We start from the raw sequence: 22,770 nt of genomic DNA, 5'->3' as shown, positions 1-22,770 counted from the left end.
TACATACTCCTGTGCAGCATTTTTAAAAATTGTGAAAACAGCCATTCTAATTCAAACAGAATTGTTCATGATTTAAGCTACAATTAGATCGACAATGCTAATACTGCTTGACATGTCATTTTTCCTAAAAAAACAGTAATACTTTCACGGTACGTTTTCAATGTATATTTATAATCAACATCATTATGCGCGTTAGGCTTTTGGTCCCATAAAGATCTACTTTTCAACCAGTCTCCATGTTGTGTCATTGTCAGATCACTGAATATCGATAACTAAACAAGTAGGACCATCTATTTTAAATAAATACTTTCGGGAAATTATACGGCTAGCCTACATTTTAAAAGAAAACTGCCTAGCCCTGTCTGAAACGGACGCTGATGAATTTGCCATTTTCCCATGTTAAAACATTTTGCAGTCATTTGATCTGGCCAAAAAACGTCAACGATCCTGATTTTATCATTTGCTGCAGGAAAAAAAGAATATGGCTGAAAATTCTCTCCGACCGGTGGAGGTATTCCAAAGAGGAGCCCAGAAAACACTTGAGAATACGGAGCAGTGCGGAGGGGACCTTACGAAACAGCACACTTCGGGTCCCGCACACTACCTCATTTCCCTAATAGGGATGAAAAGCTCAGGCCTCTGGTAGCTTCCAGCTGACGCCAATGCTCTCCACACCCCTTTTTTGACAGCATTTTCTGGCACTGGAGCCCGTGTTTCAAATACGAATTCCGTGATCACGTCTAAACGGTCTAATAATCAATCAAGAATCTTTTAAAAGACCAAACCCTTCGCGACCCCATCACCTCCCACGTCCCTCCGTAGTCCAGTACACCTAAGCGGGTACTCCAGACCGAATTCTACAAATCTTGCAGCGCATTAACTGGGAGACAGAAACCATGTTTAAAAAGGAGAGTTTCGGGCATTCCCCTCGCTGCAACCGAAATTACAGGCTCCATTTCCTGTCCCCAAAGGGACTGCAAAATCGCCCGCCGAGAACGGGACGCCTCCCGCCCCCTCCAGGCTGGCGCCGGCGGCCCCCACACTCCCCCGGCCCGGGCCCCGCGGGCGCGAGGAGGCGGCGGAGACCCGGGGCGCCCTGCCCTCCCCCTCCCAGCGTCGGAACCCACCTCGCGGCAGCGGCTTCACCTCCCCGTTCTCCTCCCGGGCGGCCCCGCCGGCCTCGCCTGCCCCGCCGAGGCCGTGCCTCCTCCTCTCCTTCTCTCGCTTCTCCTTGGGTCGGCGCGGCTTGGCGTTGGCCGAGGAGGCGGCGGCCGGGAGCAAGAGATGGTGAGGCTGAGCGTGCAGCAGCGTAGGAGGGACCAGCAGTTTGCGCGGCACCGGCTGAGACGAGGAAGCAGAGGCTGAGGAAGGCACCGCGGGGCCAGCGGAAAAAGAGAAACTGCTCCGAGCAGAGGACGGGGAGGGGGCAGCCGACAGACCGGGAAAGCTCCAAGACGCAGGGCTGCCATAGCTCTGAGGCGAAGGTGCCGCCAGCGGCTGCAGCTGCCTGCTGTTCCCGCCGCTGCTCCCTTCTCCGTTCAATCTCCTCGGCGCTTTCTTCTCCTCAGTCCGGACCTTCTTGGCCGACAGAGGACCAGGTGGGTCCCGGAAGGGGGGCTGCAATTTGCCAAACGGTTCTTTCTCCGAGACGGCGACGGCGGTGGCGGCGGCTGCAGCGCCGTGCACTGGGCTCGACGGTTCCGCCATTTTGCGCTCCTGTTGTATTTACTCTCCTCGGCTCCCGGGCGCGGGGCAGGGGCGGGCCCTCAACGAGGGGCGAGGGAGGGGCGGAGCGGACGGGCCACCGGTAAAGCCCTCCATTGGACGAACCATGCTGAGGGATCCTCTGAGAGCCAACCAAAGGCACGAACTGGAGCCGAAGAGGCAGGATCGCCAAGCGGACCAGTTTTGGAGGTCAATGCTCCGCGAGGCGCGGCTTAGTGGCGGAGCGAGCTCTGGAGGGGAGGGTCTTCGACTTGTCGCCAGCGTGAACGCTGGTACCCTGTGAGTGTTTGGAATGGACCCCCAAACCTGCCCCCGCCTAGGTCGCACTCGTCTCCGTTTAGACGACTTTGTTTCGTATCACTTTCTCTTCTTTTTTACCTTGGGGTCCCTTTGGTCCCTCCCTGTGTCTTCGCTCTCTGAAAACCCGAGTTTCGCAGAAGCTCTGCTCAGTGGAGAAGATTGTGTGCGGAATTAAGTCCTTCCTTCTGTTAGGCAGTTGGATGGGAGGGACCAAAAATCACTTAGTGTCCTGACAAGATTTGTTACTGTTGCTAAAATCGTCAGCTCTAATGCTTTGAGGGAGATAACTTCCTGCAAAAGCAGAATTTTCGGATTACTTCCGAGCCTGAAGGTAAGACCCCCTGGAGAGGTTTTCTTTTAAGCTTTTATGGTACACCCGTAAAGACCTGAATTTTATTGCAGCTTTTACAACTGATACTTGATAAGAAAATTCTGTTAGCGATCTTTATCGATGTTTGAAAAGCAAGGATTTTTTTAAATTGTAAAGTAGCGGTTAGTTAGCACCCTGAGTGTTCCGATGTTTTATAAGCATGTGTTTTGATTTATAGCTTAGGAGATAAGGAATTGGGAGAGATACATTACAGTAATACGGTTCCAACCAAGGCGAGGAGTAAGATTTTAATTTAACTCTCAAGTCTGACAAGACATTAACAAATCAAAGTAAAAATAAAGGTAGTCAAATGCAGGAAATGAGCGGTCGGAGAATAATCTTAAATCCTAAAAGAAGCCTCAAGTTACCTGTAACTTTTGGGAAAACATTTAAAAGTAACTTTCCAGGATTACTAATTCTTGTGACCGAATGAAGTTGGAATTTTTTTTTTTGTTTCCCCATTTCTGTTTAGAATATGTTAGAGTCAAAATTTAATAGTGGTCCATTGTTTTAGGTGCCTCAGACGTTTTTAAATAATAAAGTATTTACTTCCTTTAATATATGCCAGTGAAAGAAAATGAAAATTTTGCAGTTGGAATTGACTGTCAGCATATGTATTCATGAAAAGTAACATTGGTGTAAAAGTAGAGAGGATGGGGCTGGAAATTATCAGCTAATAACTAGCTTTGTGACCTCAGTCACAATGTTTCATCTGTCAGAACCTCTGTTTTATTGGAATAAATTCAATTTCATGACCTCTAAGATCTCTTCCATGTGCTAGACTTCTGCCATATTCAAGAAGCTTTAAAGTCACACTGAAACCATTACAATTAGAATAGCTTAACTGTTGACCATCCAGATGCATATGCATGTTAATAGGGTACTTGGAAACCTGTGCCTTTACTTTTCTCATCTCCCACATAGAAGCCTAGAATATCTAACTTTGTAAGGGCCAAGCTACAATTTACTCTCACCTTCAGGAATTTGTTTCTGCTTGCGCTATATATAGTCTTTTATATTATTGAACACTCTTATCAGCCCTAACCTTATATTCTCAGAAAGTGGACAAGTGTGGCTTAGAGGCTTACATACTGTGTGTCTAAATATTTAAGTTATAAATCAAGATGACAAACTATTATAAAAATATATTCTGGGGCACCTGGCTGTCTCAGTCAGTGGAGCATGCAACTCTTGATCTCAAGATTGTAAGTTCGAGCCCCACTTTGGGTGTAAGGATTACTTAAAAAATAAAATCTTAAAAAAATAAAAAATGTATTCTACTCTACAACTTGACATATCTACTGAAATAATGATCTTGAAGGCCAGGTTTAAATTTAGAATTCTCCGATTTCTAGCATTCTCAGATGCATCCCAGTGCATCTCATTCTCTTCCCATTCCCAACTTCTTTCACCCACCACACCAGAAGAGACCAGGCATGTGTGCATTCAACATGTCCAAGCTTATGTCCACATCCTTCACTATCTGCAAATAGTGATGTGTAATCAGCAGCTCTGTCTGCCCTCTGATGTGGGCAGACGTGGCCCCTTGATCCCACCGACTCCTTGCGCTTTGCAGTTGTAGGAAGGTCCTTCCAGGTAATTCAGTTATATGTTATCAGGGTTCAATTTACTGTGTTCTCTCCTGTGTAATCAGCCATTCCTCATAACATTAGAGAGAATTCCCACCACTATAACCAATGCCTGTTGGCTTAATCTCTGCTACTGAAATATCCACTTTTCTCCATCCCCATTGTTGGCACTGTATTCAAAGTACTGCCTCCTTTCACCAGGATAACTACACTGACCTTTTTGGTCATCTCCTTATATTCTTGTTTTCTCAAATCTGTTCTCCATTCTACCCAGAATGCTCTTTTCAAAACCTAAATTTGATAATGTCTTTTTCCTTCCTTCACATCTGCCACTGGCTTCCATTACTTTTAATATAAAGAGCAAATTCTTAATGTTACCTACAAGACACATCATGATCTAGTACCTTCTTCTGTATCAAGGTAAAAGCTCTCTAGTTTCTAGAGTGCACCATGCTACCTTTCAACTAAGAATATCGCATATGTAGATTCCACTGCCTGGAATGCTTCTTTCTTTACCTGATGCTTCTGTGATGGTTTGGATAATGAGCATAATAGAGACAGATATCATGAATACCTCCAATATTTCTAACTTGCGTAACTTGATGGACAGTGGTACAATTCACTGAGCTAGGACACATTGGAAAAGTGACAAGTTTGGTCTACTCCTTAACCTAGGACCTGATGAACGTGTGATGCTTGTGAGAAATCACCGTAAGCCAATTCTCACTTGTTTAGAAAAGCCTACCTTTTCTTCCCCATCAAGACTAGATTCCTTCCTTGTTTGTTCCAGTTCTTTTTATCCCCATGTCTTTTTCTTTTGGTTGTTGTTGTCAATCCACTGATAATCTTTCCCACACCTTTTCATTCTCTCCTCTGTAACAAGCTCTCTTGTAAACATACCACCATACACCCTGCTTCTCTATCTTGTTTGAAACCTTGAGGACACAGTCTGTACATTTGAAAGTTGTTCCTTCTCAGGGCACCTGAGTGACTCAGTCAGTTAAGTGTCCGACTCTTAATTTCAACTCCGGTCATGGTTCTCACATCAAGCCCCACATCAGGCTCCATTCTGGTCTTGAGCCTGCTTAAGATTCTCTCTCTCCCTCTCACCTGACCTTCCTCCACTCACTCTCAAAAAAACAAAAAAACTTGTTCCTTCTCTCTGAGGTGGGGATCACTTCCTCAGTTCTACATTAGGATTACAGGTTATTAGTAATCTTTCAATGTCATGTCAAAAGCCCTCCCTTCAATCAGATTTTTGTGATATGGCTGTACCATCCTTCACTGATTCCCTGGTCCTTTTGCCACACTTAATAAAGACTTTGATACTTTGCTCATGTTCATGCCCTTTACCCTTCAACTAACATTTTAACTGACCTCAGTGTCCACGCTAATGAGCCATCCAGTATTCTTGCGTCAGTGTTTCTTCTTGGACTTGCATTTCCATTTCGTTTCAGTCCCAAAGTAGACCTTCCTTGATCCTTTTCATCACTCCTCCATCTCTGAAATCCTGAACTACAGTGTTTTAATATTAAGATTCCTTACTCCTCTATACCATGCCCTTCCCTTTGACCTCAGGAGTACTTACAGACTCTTGATCTTTCTTTTTCACCTAATTATGATTGCCAAATAAAATATAGGAAGGACACCCAGTTTAATTTGGATTTCGGATAGTGAATAAATTTTTAATATAAGTATGCCCCATAGAAAATTTGGGATATATTTATACTAAAAAGATAATCTTTTAAAAATTTTTTGAAAAAAATTTTGTTTATTTATTTTTGAGATAGAGTGCAAGGAGAGGGCAGACAGAGAAGGAGACACAGAATCTGAAGCAGGCTCCAGGCCCTGAGCTTTCTGCATAGAGCCCAACAGGGGGCTCAAACTCCTGAACGGTGAGATCCTGACCTGAGCTGAAGTTGGACATTTAACCCACTTAGCCACCCAGGCGCCTCTAAATTTTTTTTAATGTTTATTTATTTCTGAGAGAGAGAGAGATACAGAGTATGAGCAGGGGAGGGTTGAAGAGAGAGAGAGACACAGAATCTGAAGCAGGCTCCAGACTCCAAGCTGTCAGCACAGAGCACAATGCAGGACTCAACCCCATGAACTGTGAGATTATGGAATGAGCTGAAGTCAGATGCTTAACAGACTGAACCACCCAGGTGCCCAAGAAATATTCTTTATTTCTCTGAAATTCAAACTTAACTGGATTCCCCTTTTAACTTTTCTCACTAATTCTGGCAGTCCTATAGTAATCCATCCTTTCTATACTTTGTTCACACTCCAACCTAGAGTCTATAGTATGTATTTGGTAGCAAACATTTACTAGCACCTCAGTTCCTCACACACTCTAATTCTCTTCATCTCCATGCTGCTGGTGACGTCTATACCTACTCTTCTGTAGCTAGCCTGAGCATTGCTCTGTCTCTTCCATTTAAATGTTTGGGATTGTTAGGCGCATGTCCCTGCTCTTGATCTCACTTTGCACACTTCTATGTGATAGTATGCACCACAGTGTCTTCTGATAACTCGTGAGTGCTGACAGTTCCCAACTTCCCTCCTGCCTTAACCTTGTATCTGATTACTGACTCTTATCCAGATGCCTAGTGGACATTGCCACGCATGTGGCCACAGAACCTCCGAGTTCATACCACCCATTCCCATCCTACACTGTGTCATCTCCTACATTTCTTATCATTCAAGCTACAGACTTGGGAATCTTTGACTTTTTTTTTTTTTTTCCCTCCTTCTCCACATTCAATTGGGCACTGTCTCTAGCCAGTTCCTCTTCATTCTTGCTACTGCTTCTTGCCTTCAGGCCTCAAGTCAACTTGGGTTTTGTCAATGATTTCCTTACTAACGTCTTCCATCTTCTAAACTATGTTCCATGCTGCTACCAAATTATGTTTCTAAAATCTAAATCTGGAGGTGCTTGGGTGGCTCATTTGATTAAATGCCCAACTCTTGATTTTGGCCCAGGTGATGATCTCATGGTTTTTGAGTTTGAGCCTCGCATTGGAATCCATGCTGAAGTGCAGAGTCTGCTTGGGATCCTCTCTCTCCGTATCTCTCTCTGCCCTTCCCCCACTCACATGCTCTCGTGCTCTCTCTCTCTCTCTCTCCCCCGCCTCCTCAAGAATAAATAAATTAGGGGCACCTGGGTCGGTTAAGTGTCTGACTTTGGCTCAAGTCATGATCTCACAGCTTTTGAGTTCGAGCTCTGCGTCGGGGTCTGTGCTGACAGCTGAGAGCCTGGAGCCTGCTTCAGATTCTCTGTCTCCTTCTCTCTCTGGCCCTCCCCCACTTGTGCTCTGCCTCACAAAAATAAATAAATATTTAAAAAAAGAAGAAGAAATAAATTAAAAAAAACTTTAAAACATAAACTCAATTATTCCTCAGTCTCTTCTGGAATTCCCTTTTGCATATGGAATAAAAGTCACACTTTTGAGTATAGATACAAGCCATTCTGGATATATAACCCCAGCACTATCTTTCTCACTCTCTTACAGCTTCCCTCTCTTTCATCTATTTGGAACTATGTGTAATTGCCAAAAGAGTTGCACTCCCTGTCCCCATGTGCATTGTTTCCTCTGCCTGGAGTACAATAATAAAGGTCTGCGTACCCTTTTTAGATTTAGTTTAAGTATCTCCCTTGTGTGTTGCTTCCTGACCAGTCAGTGAGAATTGAGCATCCCTTTGTGCCATCATCATTCTGCATAGGAATATTGGTCTCTGCTTTTAGCCTGTGAGTTCCTGTATGGCAGAGATAATGCAGTATTTATATTCGTGTGCATGCTATCTGGGATATGGTCAGTGCTCAAATGTATATTGAAAAGACATCTATAAAGTGCAGGTTTGTGATCTTTATGGTAAGTTCGGGACCTGGGGCAACAAACCTGAATGCCAGATGGTCTTGGTAGGTTCAAAAATAATAAAAATAAGGCAAGCTGAATGTAATCTAGTAAGAAGTGGTGAGAACTGTGGAAAACTAGGAATACTTCGCTTATCTACCAGGTATATTTGCTTCTCAGCTCTGATTCTTTCCATATAGGAATGCAGTGGGCCTACTTGCTAAATATCTAGACTTTTTTAATGTGAAATTTCCTAAGAAACTGTAGAAGCCAAACAAAACTTATCTGTGAGTCATGTAACCCAGTCTGACTTCTGATCTAGAAAAGAACAGCTTACTTTGGGTAAGGTAGCTTTTGAGAGTTTTGTTTGTTAATTCACAACCCTACCTTTGTCACTTGGAATAGATGCTAAGTAAATGCACTTGGCCCTTGAGTGACACCTCTGTCAACTATATGGGTCCACTTACACGCAGATTTTTTTCAACAAATGCAGTACAGTGCTATAACTGTATTTATGACTTTTCTTAATAACATGTTCCAGCTTTATTATAAGAGTACAGTATATAATATAAACAATATACCAAATATACAATAATTTACTGCTCTCGTTAAGGCTTCTAGTCAACAGTGGGCTATTACTAGTTAAGTTTTTAGGGACTCAAAGGTTATATTTGACTGCACGGGTAATAACAGCACCTGTAGTCCCCTTATTGTTCAGAGGTCACCTTATACTCAGATTTCCAGCCATAATAAATGTTGGTTACCAGTGCTTAGAGCTGCCTGCTGCACCTCTTAGAATCTGATTTCTCTGTACATGATGCCCTCCAGTATTCCTGAGCTGAACTATATTTTCACTATGCCTGTATACTGTCTTCTGGCTTTGTCCAGGTTCCTGACACCCTTGGCTAAAGGTCCTTGTGCTTTATACAACCCCATATTAACCTTAAAGACATCTCTTCTACCAGTCTGGCTTGGACATCTCAAAGTCCTGCTTCTGCCACATTTACCTGCTCCTCTTTATGTGGCTTTCTCACTTGAGTTATTGCTTGTAAAGAGTGGTTCTGTGCTTTAGGAAAGCCTGACCTTTTCAACTCCCATGTTGTCAGTTCTAACTTAGTCCGTTTCTAGTACAGGGGCCAGCAAATTTATTTTTAAAGAGTCAATTAATAAATATTTTAGGCTTTGGAGACGAAATGGTCTTTGTAATAAATATTGTTTGTTGCGTAAAAACAGCCATAGACAGCATGTAAATGAATGGGTGCGATTGTGTTTCAGTAAAACTTTATAAAGATAGAAAGCTGGCTAGATTTGACTGCAAGAGATAGTTTGCCAACTCTTGCTTTAGGATTTTGATTTCTACCTTTATATCAGGTGAAAAGATAGTTGAAGATCTCATGCCACACTCCGCTCATGCTGTATCAGCCACACTAGCTTTCTCTCTGTTCTTTTTTTTTTAATATTTTAATGTTTTTATTCAGAGAAACAGAGATAGAGCACAAGCAGGGAAGAGGCAGAGAGGAAGGAAGACACAGAATTTGAGGAAGGCTCCGGGGTCTGAGCTGTCAATACAGAGCCTGATGCAGGGCTCGAACTCCCGAACCTCGAGATCATGACCTGAGCCAAAGTCTGTCACTTAACCAGCTGAGTCACCCAGGTGTCCCTCTGTGTTCCTTGATCATGAGACCCTTTGCCCAGTTTGTTTCCCCTGCCTGGAATGCTTCCTCCTTCCCACTTCCAACCCTCTCTTCTTGCAGATATCCTAAAGGCTTTCCTTGACCATTCAATTGAAGGTGGCTCTCTTTTCATTACTCTCTATCACAGTATTCTCTTTCAGAGCACCTATCACAGATTATAATTACTTTACAATTATTTCTTTACTTTTTATTGTCTCCCTCAGTAAACAGTAAGCTCCATAGGACACAGATCATATCTTTTTTTATTTGCTCTGATTCACTTATGTATCTGTAGAATCTAGCAAAATGCCTTGTATGCATTAAATACTCAACAGATGTTTACTAGTTATATCAGTATAGACAAATCAGTGAGTCAGTCTAAATTATTTTTTATGAATATAATTTATTGTCAAATTGGCTTATGTACAGCAACACCCAGTGCTCATCCCAACAAGCCCCCTCCTCAGTGCCCATCACCCACTTTCTCCTCTGCCCCATGCCCCACCCACCCTGTTTTTCTCTATTTAAGTCTCTTGTGGTTTGCCTCCATCCCTCTCTGTAACTATTTTTCCCAATTTTGAGTCAGTCTGAATTAAGATTTGCCAATATAACAGTTTTCACCAGAAACCGATAGAATAGTTCTCTAGTGGCCCAAAGGTAAAACCACCAAAAAATGTCAAAATTTTAGCTTTCTGATGAATAAGTTAATGTCTACATTTGGGTTTCAGTCATAGTAATTGCTTTTTAATGTAGTTGTACATTCATACATTGAAAATTCATACAATTAAAATGCCATTCTATAACCTTTTTTCCACTTACCTGACTGAGCCACCCAGGCGCCCCTATAACTTTTTTTCCAAAGGTACAGAATAGCTCCAGCTGAATAGGTAAGACAACACCAAGTTTGTAGGAGGAGACTTTATGTGGTATTATGTCTCCTACAGGGAAGGTCAGAGCTATAAGAAAAACACTGATATAATCCTGTTCTTTAGTAAGAAAGGGCTGTTTGGATAATAGATGAAGTAGTGAGAGGAGTAAGAGGATCAATTTTGATTCTTTGATAGTTGTCTTCAGAATTGTAGAATTAAGCAACTCTGAATAAATTTCAAAAAGAACTCTATTAAATTAGAACAAAATATGGTATCTATGGCTGTTTGGCCTCTTTGTATTTATCTGAAAACCTTTTATTGTACTATTGGAGTAAAAAGCCTTTAGATCAACTTTGCAACTACTTGACCTAACCTGTTAAAAGAACTACTGGACTTAACTTCAGTAAAGGAAACTTACGAAGCTGCATATATTACATTGTTGCCCTTTCTACTGACAAATAAGATTTCTGTCAAGTTTGAAGTCCATGTATACACACATGGAAAGAACCCACTGAACCATACATTCATCATCAGTTTCTTTGGTATGCTAACACTGGACTCTGTATTGATTATATAAATCCTTTTCCTCACCCTGATTGTAATCATTGAGCTTAGGAAGTAGAAAAGAACCTATTTGAGATCCCAGGGTTGAAGCATACTACATGTTATAAATAGAAGTGTTTCATACAGAAATAATTACATAAGAGGCATTCAATTATTATGAGATGGAGTTAAAAGAAGAAAATTAAAGTACCTAAATAGCATTTATTAGCCATATAATATCCAATATAAAATGTTTTTTTAAAAAAAATAAAGGACCTACGGGTGCATCTGGGTGACTCAGTTAAATGTTGGACTTGGCTCAGGTCATGATCTCATCGTTCTTGGGTTTGAGCCCCATTTAGGGCTCTGTGCTGATGGCTCAGAGCCTGGAGCTTGCTTCAAATTCTTTGTCTCCCTCTCTTACTGCTCCTCTACCACTCGCACCCTGTCTCTCTCTCTCTCTCAAAATTAAACATTTAAAAAAATTTTTAAATAAAAAATTAAAAAAATAATAAAGAATCTGGGGCACCTGGGTGTCTCAGTCAGTTAAGCATCTGATCTCAGCTCAGGTCATGATCTCACAGTTCGTCGGTTCAAGCCCTAAATCGGGCTCTGAGCTGGCAGTTCAGGGCCTGGAGCCTGCTTCAGATTCTGTGTTTTCCTCTCTATCTGCCCTTCCCCTGCTTATGCACTTGCTCTCTTTCTCTCTCAAAAAAAGCAAAAACGAAAACAAAAAAAATCTAAGAACTTTTTTAAAAAAGTAAAAAATAAATAACTAAATAAAAGATGGGGGTGCCTGGCTGACTCAGTCAGTGGAGCATGTGATTCTTGATCTTAGAGTTGTAAGCTTGAACCCCATTTTGGCTATAGAGATTACTTAAAAATAAAACCTTTAGAAAACACATAAATAAAATTTTTCTTTATTTTTTGGTTTATTTTTGAGACACAGAGAGACAGAGCATGAGCGGAGTAGGGGCAGAGGGAGAGACACACACACACAGAATCTGAAACAGGCTCCAGGCTCTGAGCTGCCAGCATAGAACCTGATGTGGGGCTTGAACTCAGTGACCACGAGATCATGACCTGAGCCGAAGTCAGACACTTAGGCGTCTAAGCCACCCACGCGCTCCAATAAGTAAAAATTTTAAAAAATAAAGGATGAACGTGGGGATACTAGGAGAGAATTATCTGTTAAATTCAGCAGCTACTTTGAGTTCAGTTGGATATCTCAAAAACAATTCAGATTTGCCATACAGCTCCTTCTCATAATATTTTACAGGATCCTCCACTTCTCAGTTATTAAATGGTAGAGGCCCTCAACTTTCAATTCAAGGATGCTTTTCCCACCACCCGTCGTGTTATTTTTCCTGGCCAATCTCAAACATGCCATAATTTCAATAAATTGGCTTTCTAGTAGCAGTTCCCCAGTTGACATCTCTAAACCTGGCTGCTCCGCTGTGTTTGTGACCTCTGTGTTTGTGTCAAAAGCACCTCAAAGTCAACATTTCTATGGCAGAGATGGCTAGTATATGTTTGCCTCCTTCTTCCTTACTACCAAAACTTTATTTCATTTAAATGGTTTGCAATGTGCCTAGCTTAATAAGAAAAAAATAGACCCCCCAGCCTCCCGTACTCTTGGAGATAGCAACGATATGGTGGAAGTCTTTGGGTGAGGCTTTCAGGAAGCCCGTTTAAGGATGGGAAGAGACACTTAGCCTGGTTTCCCCTCCCCCTTTCTCTCCTGCCTGGAACTTGGAAAAGGGAAAAAAAGAGCAGTAAATGGTCAAGATTGAAAGCTTTCAGCCCATATATTTTTTTTTATTCAACATTTTAGGTGAGTTGAATTCTCACATCTTAACCAGTAATATCATTTTCCAACAAATGTGAGCAAACCACTTGCTCAACCATAATCTTTCCCGTTTGAGTACGTACTCAAGTTCAGCAAAAGGAGAGCAAAGTAGAGGAAAGCCAAGTTGAAAATTGTGAGGGAGTGGCCCACTGTTTAAAGGCTTCATTGAAGAGCCAGAAGGAACCGCAAAGCAGAAAGAAGATATAAAGAGTAAAAGGGGCCAATAGAGTAAATAGAAACTTTTCATAAATATGTCTCTTCTGGAGTTAATTTTGCTGCTAGAATTTTAATATGGTAGGACATCCGATCATTTTAGAAAGGGATAGGAAGCCTGTAAAATGTATGACAGGAGCCTTAACTCAGTGGTGTAAAGCTCTTAAAAGCGTGTTTTGTCATTCCACTTAGTTCTCTGGGAAGAAGGAACTTTTTTAGCTGATGACTGGTGGGTGGAGGGTAAAGTATAACCATGGTAAAAAGAGGTGAAAAGAAAAATGATAAACTCCTAGGATGTCTGGATTAAAAAACCCTTTACCCAATTTGTGAATTTTCTTTACCACATATTGTTTTCTCCTCGAAAGGAAAACTTCACCTCCGAGTAACTGTTCTCTGCTTCATAGTTGTAGCCCACTGTCAGACCATTACTGTGGGTAGAATGATAATATTTACTGAGTGCCTCATACAAGCCTCATATTTGTGGATATTTCACTGTGCTTTCAAAGGTTTTCCAAGGCACTTTTCAAAGCTGAGCTGGAATGGCACATTCATTTTGACTCTAAAGCAGTTTTCTTTTTAATGTGTCCTGTCTTGCAAAGGAAAGCAGAAGTTTAAAAGCATCAAAAAAAATTTTTTAATGCTTATTTATTTTTGAGGGGCAGAAGGTGGGGACAGAGGATCCAAAGCAGCCTCTGTGCTGACAGTAGAAAGCCTCATAAGCTGAAGTCACCCACCTGACGGATCCACCTTCATCCCCTAAAGGATCAGATTTTAAATTCAAACATTCGCCAGGCCTTTTTAGAAGTTTCAGTTAATTAAATTGCTATATTCAGAAAATAGGCATTCAAAAAAGGTACCATGTTTCTTAAGGCACTGGTGCTTTTTATCTCCCAGAAAAGAATAGGCCACGATTACTTCTAGGGTAAGGAGTGAGAGTGGGGGACACTAGGGAAGACCAACAGACCTATAGAAACAGTGACTTAGGCTTTTAGAGAAACTTTATAATTCAGTTGCCCAGACAAAGTCTGGGTAACCTGAACATCCTGAAGCAAGTCTAACAGATTCCAAGGGGCAAGGGGCATGATTTACAGTTAGAAGAAAACAGTTTTATGCAAACACTGCACCTAGAACAAGGAAATTACAAAACTGTGACTGTCACAAAGTTATCATTTCATTATTTTAGTTTTACAGGTTTTATTTTGAAAAGCTTTTCTGTATAATTTATGTACAGAGCCATGAAGTACATGTATCTTGCCGTAGATTCAAGTGCAGGCTCTTCCTGATTTCCATCAAATGAATAACTATTTCTATACCATTTGATTGAAAAATAGACATATAATTAAACAGCTAAACTAAAGAACCATCAAATAAATAGCCACTTTTTTAGTTAACTTTTAAATCTAACTCAAGCTACATTGCAATTCCTATTCTTTTTTTTTTTTTTTAAGAATTTATTTTTGGGGCACCTGGGTGGCTCAGTTGGTTAAGCCTCCGACTTCGGCTCAGGTCAGATCTCACGTTCGTGGGTTCGAGCCCCGCATCAGGCTCTATGCTGCCAGCTAGCTCAGAGCCTGGAGCCTGCTTCTGTTTCTGTGTCTCCTTCTCTCTCTCTGCCCCTCCCCCTTTCATGCTCTGCCCTCTCTCTGTATCAAAAAATAAATAAAACATTAAAAAATTTTTTTAAAAAAAGAATTTATTTTTAAGTAATCTCCACACTCAACATTGGGCTCAAACTCACAATACTTAATTCAAGTCACCCACTCCACCAGCTGAGCCAGTCAGGCACCCCTGTAATTCCTATTCTTAGGATTTTAATTTTCTCTTCTCTATATTTGATTTTAATGCCTGAAAAATACTAAGTTCTACACTGTTGTCACTGGGTGTCCTAACATATGTTAGTGAAGAGAATAAATAAAGAAGGTGCAAATCTAGTACCTGGAAACCTTGAATACCAGGGCACAAAGCCTCGGGTCAAAGTTTGCTATATTCAACCTTGCCGACAGAGATGGACAAATTCAGTTGCCTAAGTGGATAGCTTTGTTTTTGTAAAGTTATTGTAACTTGGGTGGAATTTGCCTTGAAGTCTTAATCTTGCCATCTGGGTTTACAAATCCTAGCAGTGTACCTTGCTTATCACCTTGATACAGGTCACAAGTGTGAGGAGTATAGGATGTTCGTCGCTTAAACGTCTACACAATGAACTGTCAGCACATTGGCACAGGTATTAGAATCACAAAAGTTCTAAAACTTTTTTTTTTAATGTTTTATTTATTTTGATACAAAGAGAGACAGAGCATGAGAGGGGGAGGGGCAGAGAGAGAGAAGGAGACACAGAAACAGAAGCAGGCTCCAGGCTCTGAGCTAGCTGTCAGCACAGAGCCTGATGCGGGGCTCGAACCCACAAACGTGAGATCTGACCTGAGCCGAAGTCGGAGGCTTAACCGACTGAGCCACCAAAAGTTCTAAATACCAAAGGAAGTGTTTCAATGATTATTATAGGAAAATAAGCCTAAAGGAATGCAGCACCAATATAACTACAGGTATATAGTCATAATGTGTTTGCTTATAAATGAATAAATAACTTAGTTTGGGGATTAAATACTATTTCTGATACCCCAGGTAGAGGCATTGTTAAACAGAGAAACACAAATACATTAGTGGCAAATGATACAGATACCTTTGAAAATGTGAAGGACATCATTATTTGTATTTCTATTAGGATACTAAAATAATGCCTATTACCACTGTATAAGTATAATTGAAAGTATAAATCATATTTACGTCAACTCATATTGCCTCTTCTGCCTCCCAGGATAATCTCTCATGTTTATGATGAGAAATTTGAGTAATTAAAAAAAATTTTTTTTGCTATTTAGTGATGTTATTACTTTTTACAGTTTCTTTATTCTTTGGTATACTACCACTTACAGTAGAGGTGCTTGCTTCTCTTACTACCTATTATGAATTCCCTTTTCTAGTCTATTTTCAAGTAATTATTAGATAGTCTGCTTTTTATTTTCCATGTGCATTTGCTATTTAGTTAGCAGGTGCTTATTTTTTGTTTGTTTTTATTTAAGTAATCTCTGTACCCAACATGAGGCTTTAACTCACAACCCCAAGATCAAGAGTCTCCAGGTGCCCCAAGTTTGCGAATACTTATTGAGTATCCACATGGTACCCAATAGTAGGTGACGTTCTGGGAATAATAGCAGTAAGCAAGGCAGACATGATCCCTGTCCTCATGGAGCAAACCTTACTTTCTAGTCACAAGATGTGTTTCCAATAAGCCTTTCAGTGGTGCTTCATTATTCAAGACTTTTCTCTCATTTCTTACTCATTTATTCATACACAAACAGTAATGAATATCTGTATGTACCCAGGACAGCATGACAATATAATTGAGAAAACAGACATAACATAAATTATAGAACTGTTGTTAAAATAATACAGTGGCAGCATGAAATAATGTACATTGAAAACAGAAAAGGCAGATCAACCGCTCTGGCTGGAGAAATGGGGAAAAGCATCTTGGAGAAGAAAATATTCAAGCAGAATTAAAGATTAGGAGGCAAAGAAGACGGAGAAGGACTTTTGAGGGTGAGGAAAGAGCATTTGGAAAAAGATAAGGAATGACATGTTCAATGTGTTACTCTGTGTAAGAACTTCATTGTAGTTCAAGTATAAAGGACATGAAGTGCCATAAAAGGAGAGGAGTCTCTCCAATGGGCTAGAGCCAGGTTGTGAAGGGCTTTCCTCGTGACTGCCTTGGCATGCTGAACAGTCAGTGAACACATCTTATTAACTTACGGCCTTTAATGAGGAAGAGTGAAAAATTGTAACTGTTTCATTTCCTGCTCACTGCTCAAGGGTTTCACCAGGTGCTGCTTCCTGACTTTAGGTGAATAGTTCTGCTTACCATACAAGACTCGTTTGCCTTTTGACTATTATGTAATACTTAAACACTATTCCAGTTATCACAGATTTCTTGCAAACCGAATAATAATAGGCACAATTTTGAAATTTGAAATTAGATTTACTTTTGCTCTTACTAAAAAATTGTTGGTATTTAAAATGATGTATTCATTCACATAACTAATCTCTTCATTTAGCTGAAATGATAAATATTTCTATTTATGATTACTTTTTTATTTGAAAGCATATAAATACTTTGAAAGTAAAAACCATTAAATACTTTTATGTTGGTTATAAAATAATACTTAGGTTGCTTCTTCCTGCTACTTCTCTTTTTTTTTAAATTTAAATATCTATTTTGAAGAGGTTTACCACACATATAAATGCCAAAGCAGAGAAAATAGTTTAAAATACTGTTAAACTAAACAAAGCCAATGAGGCTTAAACCAATGGTTATTCCTAAGGGAGAAACTTAAGTCAGTACTTACCCCATTCTTGAGAAGAAAAATCTGAATGCTGATGTTTGTGGTGTTAAAGTAAGCCTTTCCATTAAGTTCAAGAAACATATATTAAGTAGTTATTCAATGCCAAACTACATTTTAGTTACTGGAAATAACAGAAATGAGTAAAACACACTTCCTAGTGTCAATGGACATGCTGTCTACTGAAATGTTAAGTTGAACCATATGAAATTGCTTTTTTTAGGTCAAAAAATGGTCAAGTATCAGTTCAGCCTAACATGTATGTAAACATATTTGCGATGATAGAGATAGGAATGAGGTACTACACGCACTGAGAAAGCGCTTCATGCTGCCTAGAGCACTCAGTGAGAGCTTCCCAAAGGAGATGACATTTGAGCTGAGTTTTAGAAAATGATTGGGAGTTCACTGTGTGTTTACAGGAAGCAAAGAGAATGAGGGCATTCCAGAAATAGGAAACAGCATGTGCAGAGTTGTTGAAGCGAGAATGAGCCTAGTGCATGTAGGAAACTGCACATAGTTCACACTGGTTGGAATGCCAGATATGCTGGGGGTGACAGGAGACAAGGCAGGTGAAGTAAGCAGAGGGCAGATGGTATGAAGTTGGATGTTTTAAGCCAAGACCTTGATTTTATCCTTGAAATTTGTGAGATGTGTGTAATCCAGGGAGTATGCAAGGCAATCTGTGAGGATTCAGAAAGGAAATATTACTACTTATGTGCATATATTTTTTAAAGTTTATTTATTTATTTTGAGGGAAACAGAGACAGCACAAATGGGAGGGGGACAGAGAGAGAGGGAGAGCAAAACCAAATCAGGTGCCACCATGCCGGCGCAGAGCCCAACTTGGGGCTCAAACTCACGAAGCCGTGAGATGTGACCTGATCCAAAACCAGGAGTCAGATGTGCAACCAACTGAGCCACCCAGGTGCCCCTACTTATATGTATATTTACCTTTGCCTTATCTTTTTTAAATGTCCAACTAAATAGGGATTATAAGGGGCATCTGGGTAGCTCAGTTGATTTAGCATCTGACTCTTGGTTTCAGGTAAGGTCATGATCTTGTCGTTCTTGGAGCCAAGCCCCACATTGGGCTCTGTGCTGATGGCATGGAGCCTTTTTGGGATTCTCTCTCTCTCTCTCTCTCTCTCTCTCTCAAAATAAAAAGTAAATAAACTTGAAAATAAATAGGCATTATAATGTGTATAATTCCTAATGCAGTACTGGATGTAAATAATTTATAAATAAATAAATAAATATACATGTATTATGGTGTGTTACAGATTGAATCGTGTTCCCCCAAAATTCATGTTGAAGTTCTAACCCCTAGTATCTCAGAATATGACTTTGTTTGGAAATAGGGTCCTTGCAGATATAATTAGTTAAGATGAGATCATCCCAGAGTAGCTTGGGCCTCTGATCCAATATAACTGCTGTCCTTACAAAATAGATCACACCACATGAAGAGGAAGGCAGATGTTGCATGATGCTTCCACAGGCCACGGAACTCCAAGATGGCCAGCATATCATCAGAAGCTATGGGAGAGGCATGAAACAGATCTTTGCCTCACAGCCCTCAGAAGGAACAAAATGTGCTGATACCTTGATCTCGGATTCTAGCCTCCAAAACTGTGAGACAATTTTCTATTGTTTAAAGCCATCTAGTTTATGGTACTTTGTTATGGTGGCCTTCAAAACTAATACATGGTGCGTGGTCAAAGAGTTTGGAGACCCTGGTTAGAAAATGAGAGCCATGGAAGAGTTTGTGTATTTTAAGAGTCCAAACTATTTATGTCCTGTCTTTATTCATTCTCTGTATTTATGGGGTGACTCAGTCAGTTGAGCGTCCAACTTCGGCTCAGGTCATCATCTCTTAACTCATGAGTTTGAGCCCTGTGTTGGACCCTGTGCTGACAGCTCAGAGCCTCCTTCAGATTCTGTGTCTCCATCTCTCTCTGCCCCTTTCCCTGCTCAAGTTCTGTCTCTCAAAAATAAATAAACATTTAAAAAATCTCAAAAAATAACTTATTTTAACTTGAAGAGATTTCTTAGTTTATCAGTACTTTTATTAAAGGCACTATAGTTAGAAAATAATCTGTTCACCTTTGTGTTTGCTGTAGTTTGTGTTAAAGGAAGGAGCAGTTAGGAAATACTTGACCGAAACAGGGCCAGTTTTAGGTGGGGGAATTTACACATAAGAACCCCATTAGGCAGAAGTGAAGCCAAAATCAGAAGTAGGGTCCTACCAACAGAAGTCATAGCTGTGAACAGTCTGATAGTCCATCATTGGTGCTGGGAGGACTGTAGGCAGAGCATATATTATTCTAGCTGTGTAACCTTCGGGGCCTAAAGACAGCCAGCCCGTTTTATACAAGTTATATGTTAGTCATGTGTGTGAGGTTCCAAAATAGTATGATTGAGACAGTTTTCAAGACCTTGAACTCAGATGTATCTCTTTAGAACCTGTGTGTGGGTCAGCAAAATCTGGAAGTCAGCAGTACATTAATTAATTAGTAAATTATTTAATGGTAACTAATATATTAATATAAAATCCAGGTCAGTAATATATTAATTAATATATTAGTTAATTATTATGTTTACATAGTAACACAAAATGTATTTACACATTAATGTGGTTAACATATATATAAATATTTTTGTTATTTTAGGTCTTTGTTGGCCATGGAATATTTGATCATTTATGGCCTATTTATGCAAGTCAATGAAAGCATTTTGAAGTATTACTTTAAAAAAAAATCATATGTACTTGTAAAAGCTCTGCCATTCTTTAGACAAATAGTATTTCGATTTTTTAAAGTAATAGAATCATTTCTTCACATAAACTCTTATGTGGAAGCCCAGTATGCTCATAACTGCGTTAGCAGTTTACTCATCATAGAGGACTGGCCATTTGTAAAAATATAGCCTGATGTCTTAAATCTTGTTTCTTTTATCTAGTCTGGAAATTCTATATTTTGTGGGTATATTTTCTGTACTCACTATAATTTTTTAGCAGAATGAAAAAGAAATTATACAGAAGAGGATAATAAATATGCTACTGACCTATGATCATAGAGCCTATGCTTGGAGTTGCTATCCAGTAGTGGAACTAGATTTCTAAAAATACATCCATCATCTCTAATTTGGTCCCCTTTGTAACCAGCACAGCAGTCTGTGACCTACGGCTACTTGGTCAGAATATAACGTCTGCTGTCCCTAGAAACACATTTCTTATTGAGGAATTCCTTTTTGTGCTTCCACTACTGTTCTTTTAACAATTTCTGTTGCGGCTCTATTCAGCTATACCTCTGCTACCTTTGGACTCAAAAACCTGTTCGTCCAGTTCAATACATGTTTTTTTTTTCTTTCCTCTCACTCATGACTTATAATCATATTACTGTAAGCTGATAAATATTTGGAACTGTAATTATTTTTTGTATGTTTAGATTGTTATAAAAACTAGAACCATATGGAAAAATTGGGGATTAGCAGTAGTCTTTCAGAATTAGAATTTTTGCCTTCATGGTATTTATCATATGGCTATTTTTAAAGAACAAAGTAAGTAAAGGAGCCAGTCTGCCTGCCAGTAAATTACAATTCAGACTTTTCTACCTTTTTCTAAAATGTACCTATAAAAGGATAGAAACAACAGGCTATAATTTGGTCATCAGTGAATCTTTTCAATAAAAATATACCCAGAGTCTTTATTCTTTTCTTTTCTTTCTTTTTTTTTTTTTTTTTTTTGTAGTCAACATACAGTAGAGGCGCCTGGGTGGCTCAGTCGGTTAAGCCTCTGACTTCGCTCACATCATGATCTCATGGGTAGTGAGTTTGAGCCTTGTATCCGGCTCTGTGCTCACAGCTCAGAGCCTGGAGCCTGTTTCAGATTCTGTGTCTCTTTTCTCTCTGCCCCTCCCCAACTCAGGCTCTGTCTCTCTCTGTCTCAAAAATAAATGAACATGAAAAAAAAATTTTAAAAACATACAATGTTATATTAGTCTCAGGTGTACAATATAATGATTCTTCAGCTCTATACATTATAATCCAGAGTCTTGTATCAAATAATGTTTATTGAGCTCCTACCATGTGCTCATTATACTAAGTTTTAAGTATACAGTGGTAAATTAAATGAACATGATCCTGGCCTCATGGGAATTAGATATATTACAAACATACACACACACAAAAAATATATACAATGTAATATAATAACAAAATATAATACTCTGATACAAGTTCTGAAGGAAATAAACAGAGTTCTTCAGTGGGAGCAAAAGAAGCTACTTTAAATAGAACAGTCAGAAAAGGGATAAGAAGTGAAAAGAAAGCATTCTAAGCAGAAAACAGCTTGAACAAAAACCCTGAGGCCCAGTAAAGTACTGGGCTTATTCAAGGAACAAGACCTTACGTTTGATGAAGAAAAGATTTTTGTCTTTTGTCTAACTAAAACAATATGTTATGTCACAATTGCTGAAGAAATACTTGTGTACAAAGGAATGAATACCTGTATACCTAGGATTTAGTGAGTACAAGTTGAGGTTGAAGAGGTAGACAAAGATCAGCCATGCTAAGCCTTGTTGAAAATTGAGGGACCTAATTCATGTTGTATAAAGATCACTCACAACTGTGTGAGGAACTATTTGGTAGAAGAAGGAAAACTCAGATTCATGATGCAATGGAGGTAGAGACAAGTGGAACAAAGAAATCAGTAAACAACTATGTTAGAGCCAAGGTCAATGGGTTTAACTTTCTGCCCACTTTAGCAGCTTAGCAAAGTGATTGTGTCTGATATATATCTTTATACCCCTGGAGCTCCCATAGCCCTTTAACTCCCAGACAAAGCCTGGAAAGAAATTAACCTTTAGCTAAGAATTTAATCAAGCCCTTAAAGAAAGTAATTTCAGAGTTTCTCCTGAGTCTTTGTATAATTAAGGGAATGGCCATCATAAATCACAAGGAAGATCAAGAATATAGATTATTCTATAACTGCCTTAGTTTATGCCCAATGAGTATTTCTCCTAAAGAGATTTTACCACCCATACAGAAGCAAAAGCAAGGTAAGATCATTTTTAAAATAGTGCTAAGTTCCTGGGTATCTTAGTCAGTTAAGCATCTGACTCTTGGTTTTGGCTCAGGTCCTGATCTCACATTTTGTGAGTTCGAGCCTCCCATCAGGCTCTGTGCTGAAAGTGCAGTGCTTCCTTAGGCTTTCTCTCTCCTCTCTCTGCTGTCTCTCTCTTTCTCTCCAAATAAATACATAAAAAATTTCACAAAATAGCGTTAAACTAAATAAAGCCATTATACTAAACTAATAGTTATTCTTACAAAAGGCTTGCCCCTCTCACACTTCCTATGGCAATGTTGCAAGGAAATAGTTGTTTTCATGGAGAATCT

At 39.8% G+C, this 22,770-nt stretch overlaps 1 protein-coding gene across 1 annotated transcript in view; it reads right to left on the bottom strand.

Moving 5' to 3' along the window:
- The window catches only part of RSBN1L (round spermatid basic protein 1 like), a 71,237-nt gene extending 69,492 nt beyond the window's left edge, over nucleotides 1-1,745 (bottom strand). The window contains exon 1 of the mRNA XM_029927930.1: nucleotides 1,128-1,745. Within this exon, the coding sequence (XP_029783790.1) occupies nucleotides 1,128-1,707 (580 nt within the window). The 5' untranslated portion in view covers nucleotides 1,708-1,745. The remainder of the gene's footprint in view (nucleotides 1-1,127) is intronic.
- Between the last annotated feature and the right edge of the window lie 21,025 nt (nucleotides 1,746-22,770).

Source organism: Suricata suricatta, chromosome 2 (genome assembly GCF_006229205.1).
Source record: "Suricata suricatta isolate VVHF042 chromosome 2, meerkat_22Aug2017_6uvM2_HiC, whole genome shotgun sequence".
NCBI lineage: Eukaryota > Metazoa > Chordata > Mammalia > Carnivora > Herpestidae > Suricata > Suricata suricatta.
Note: the sequence above shows the minus strand (reverse complement) of the source record. Positions and strands in the feature narration are given on the sequence as shown.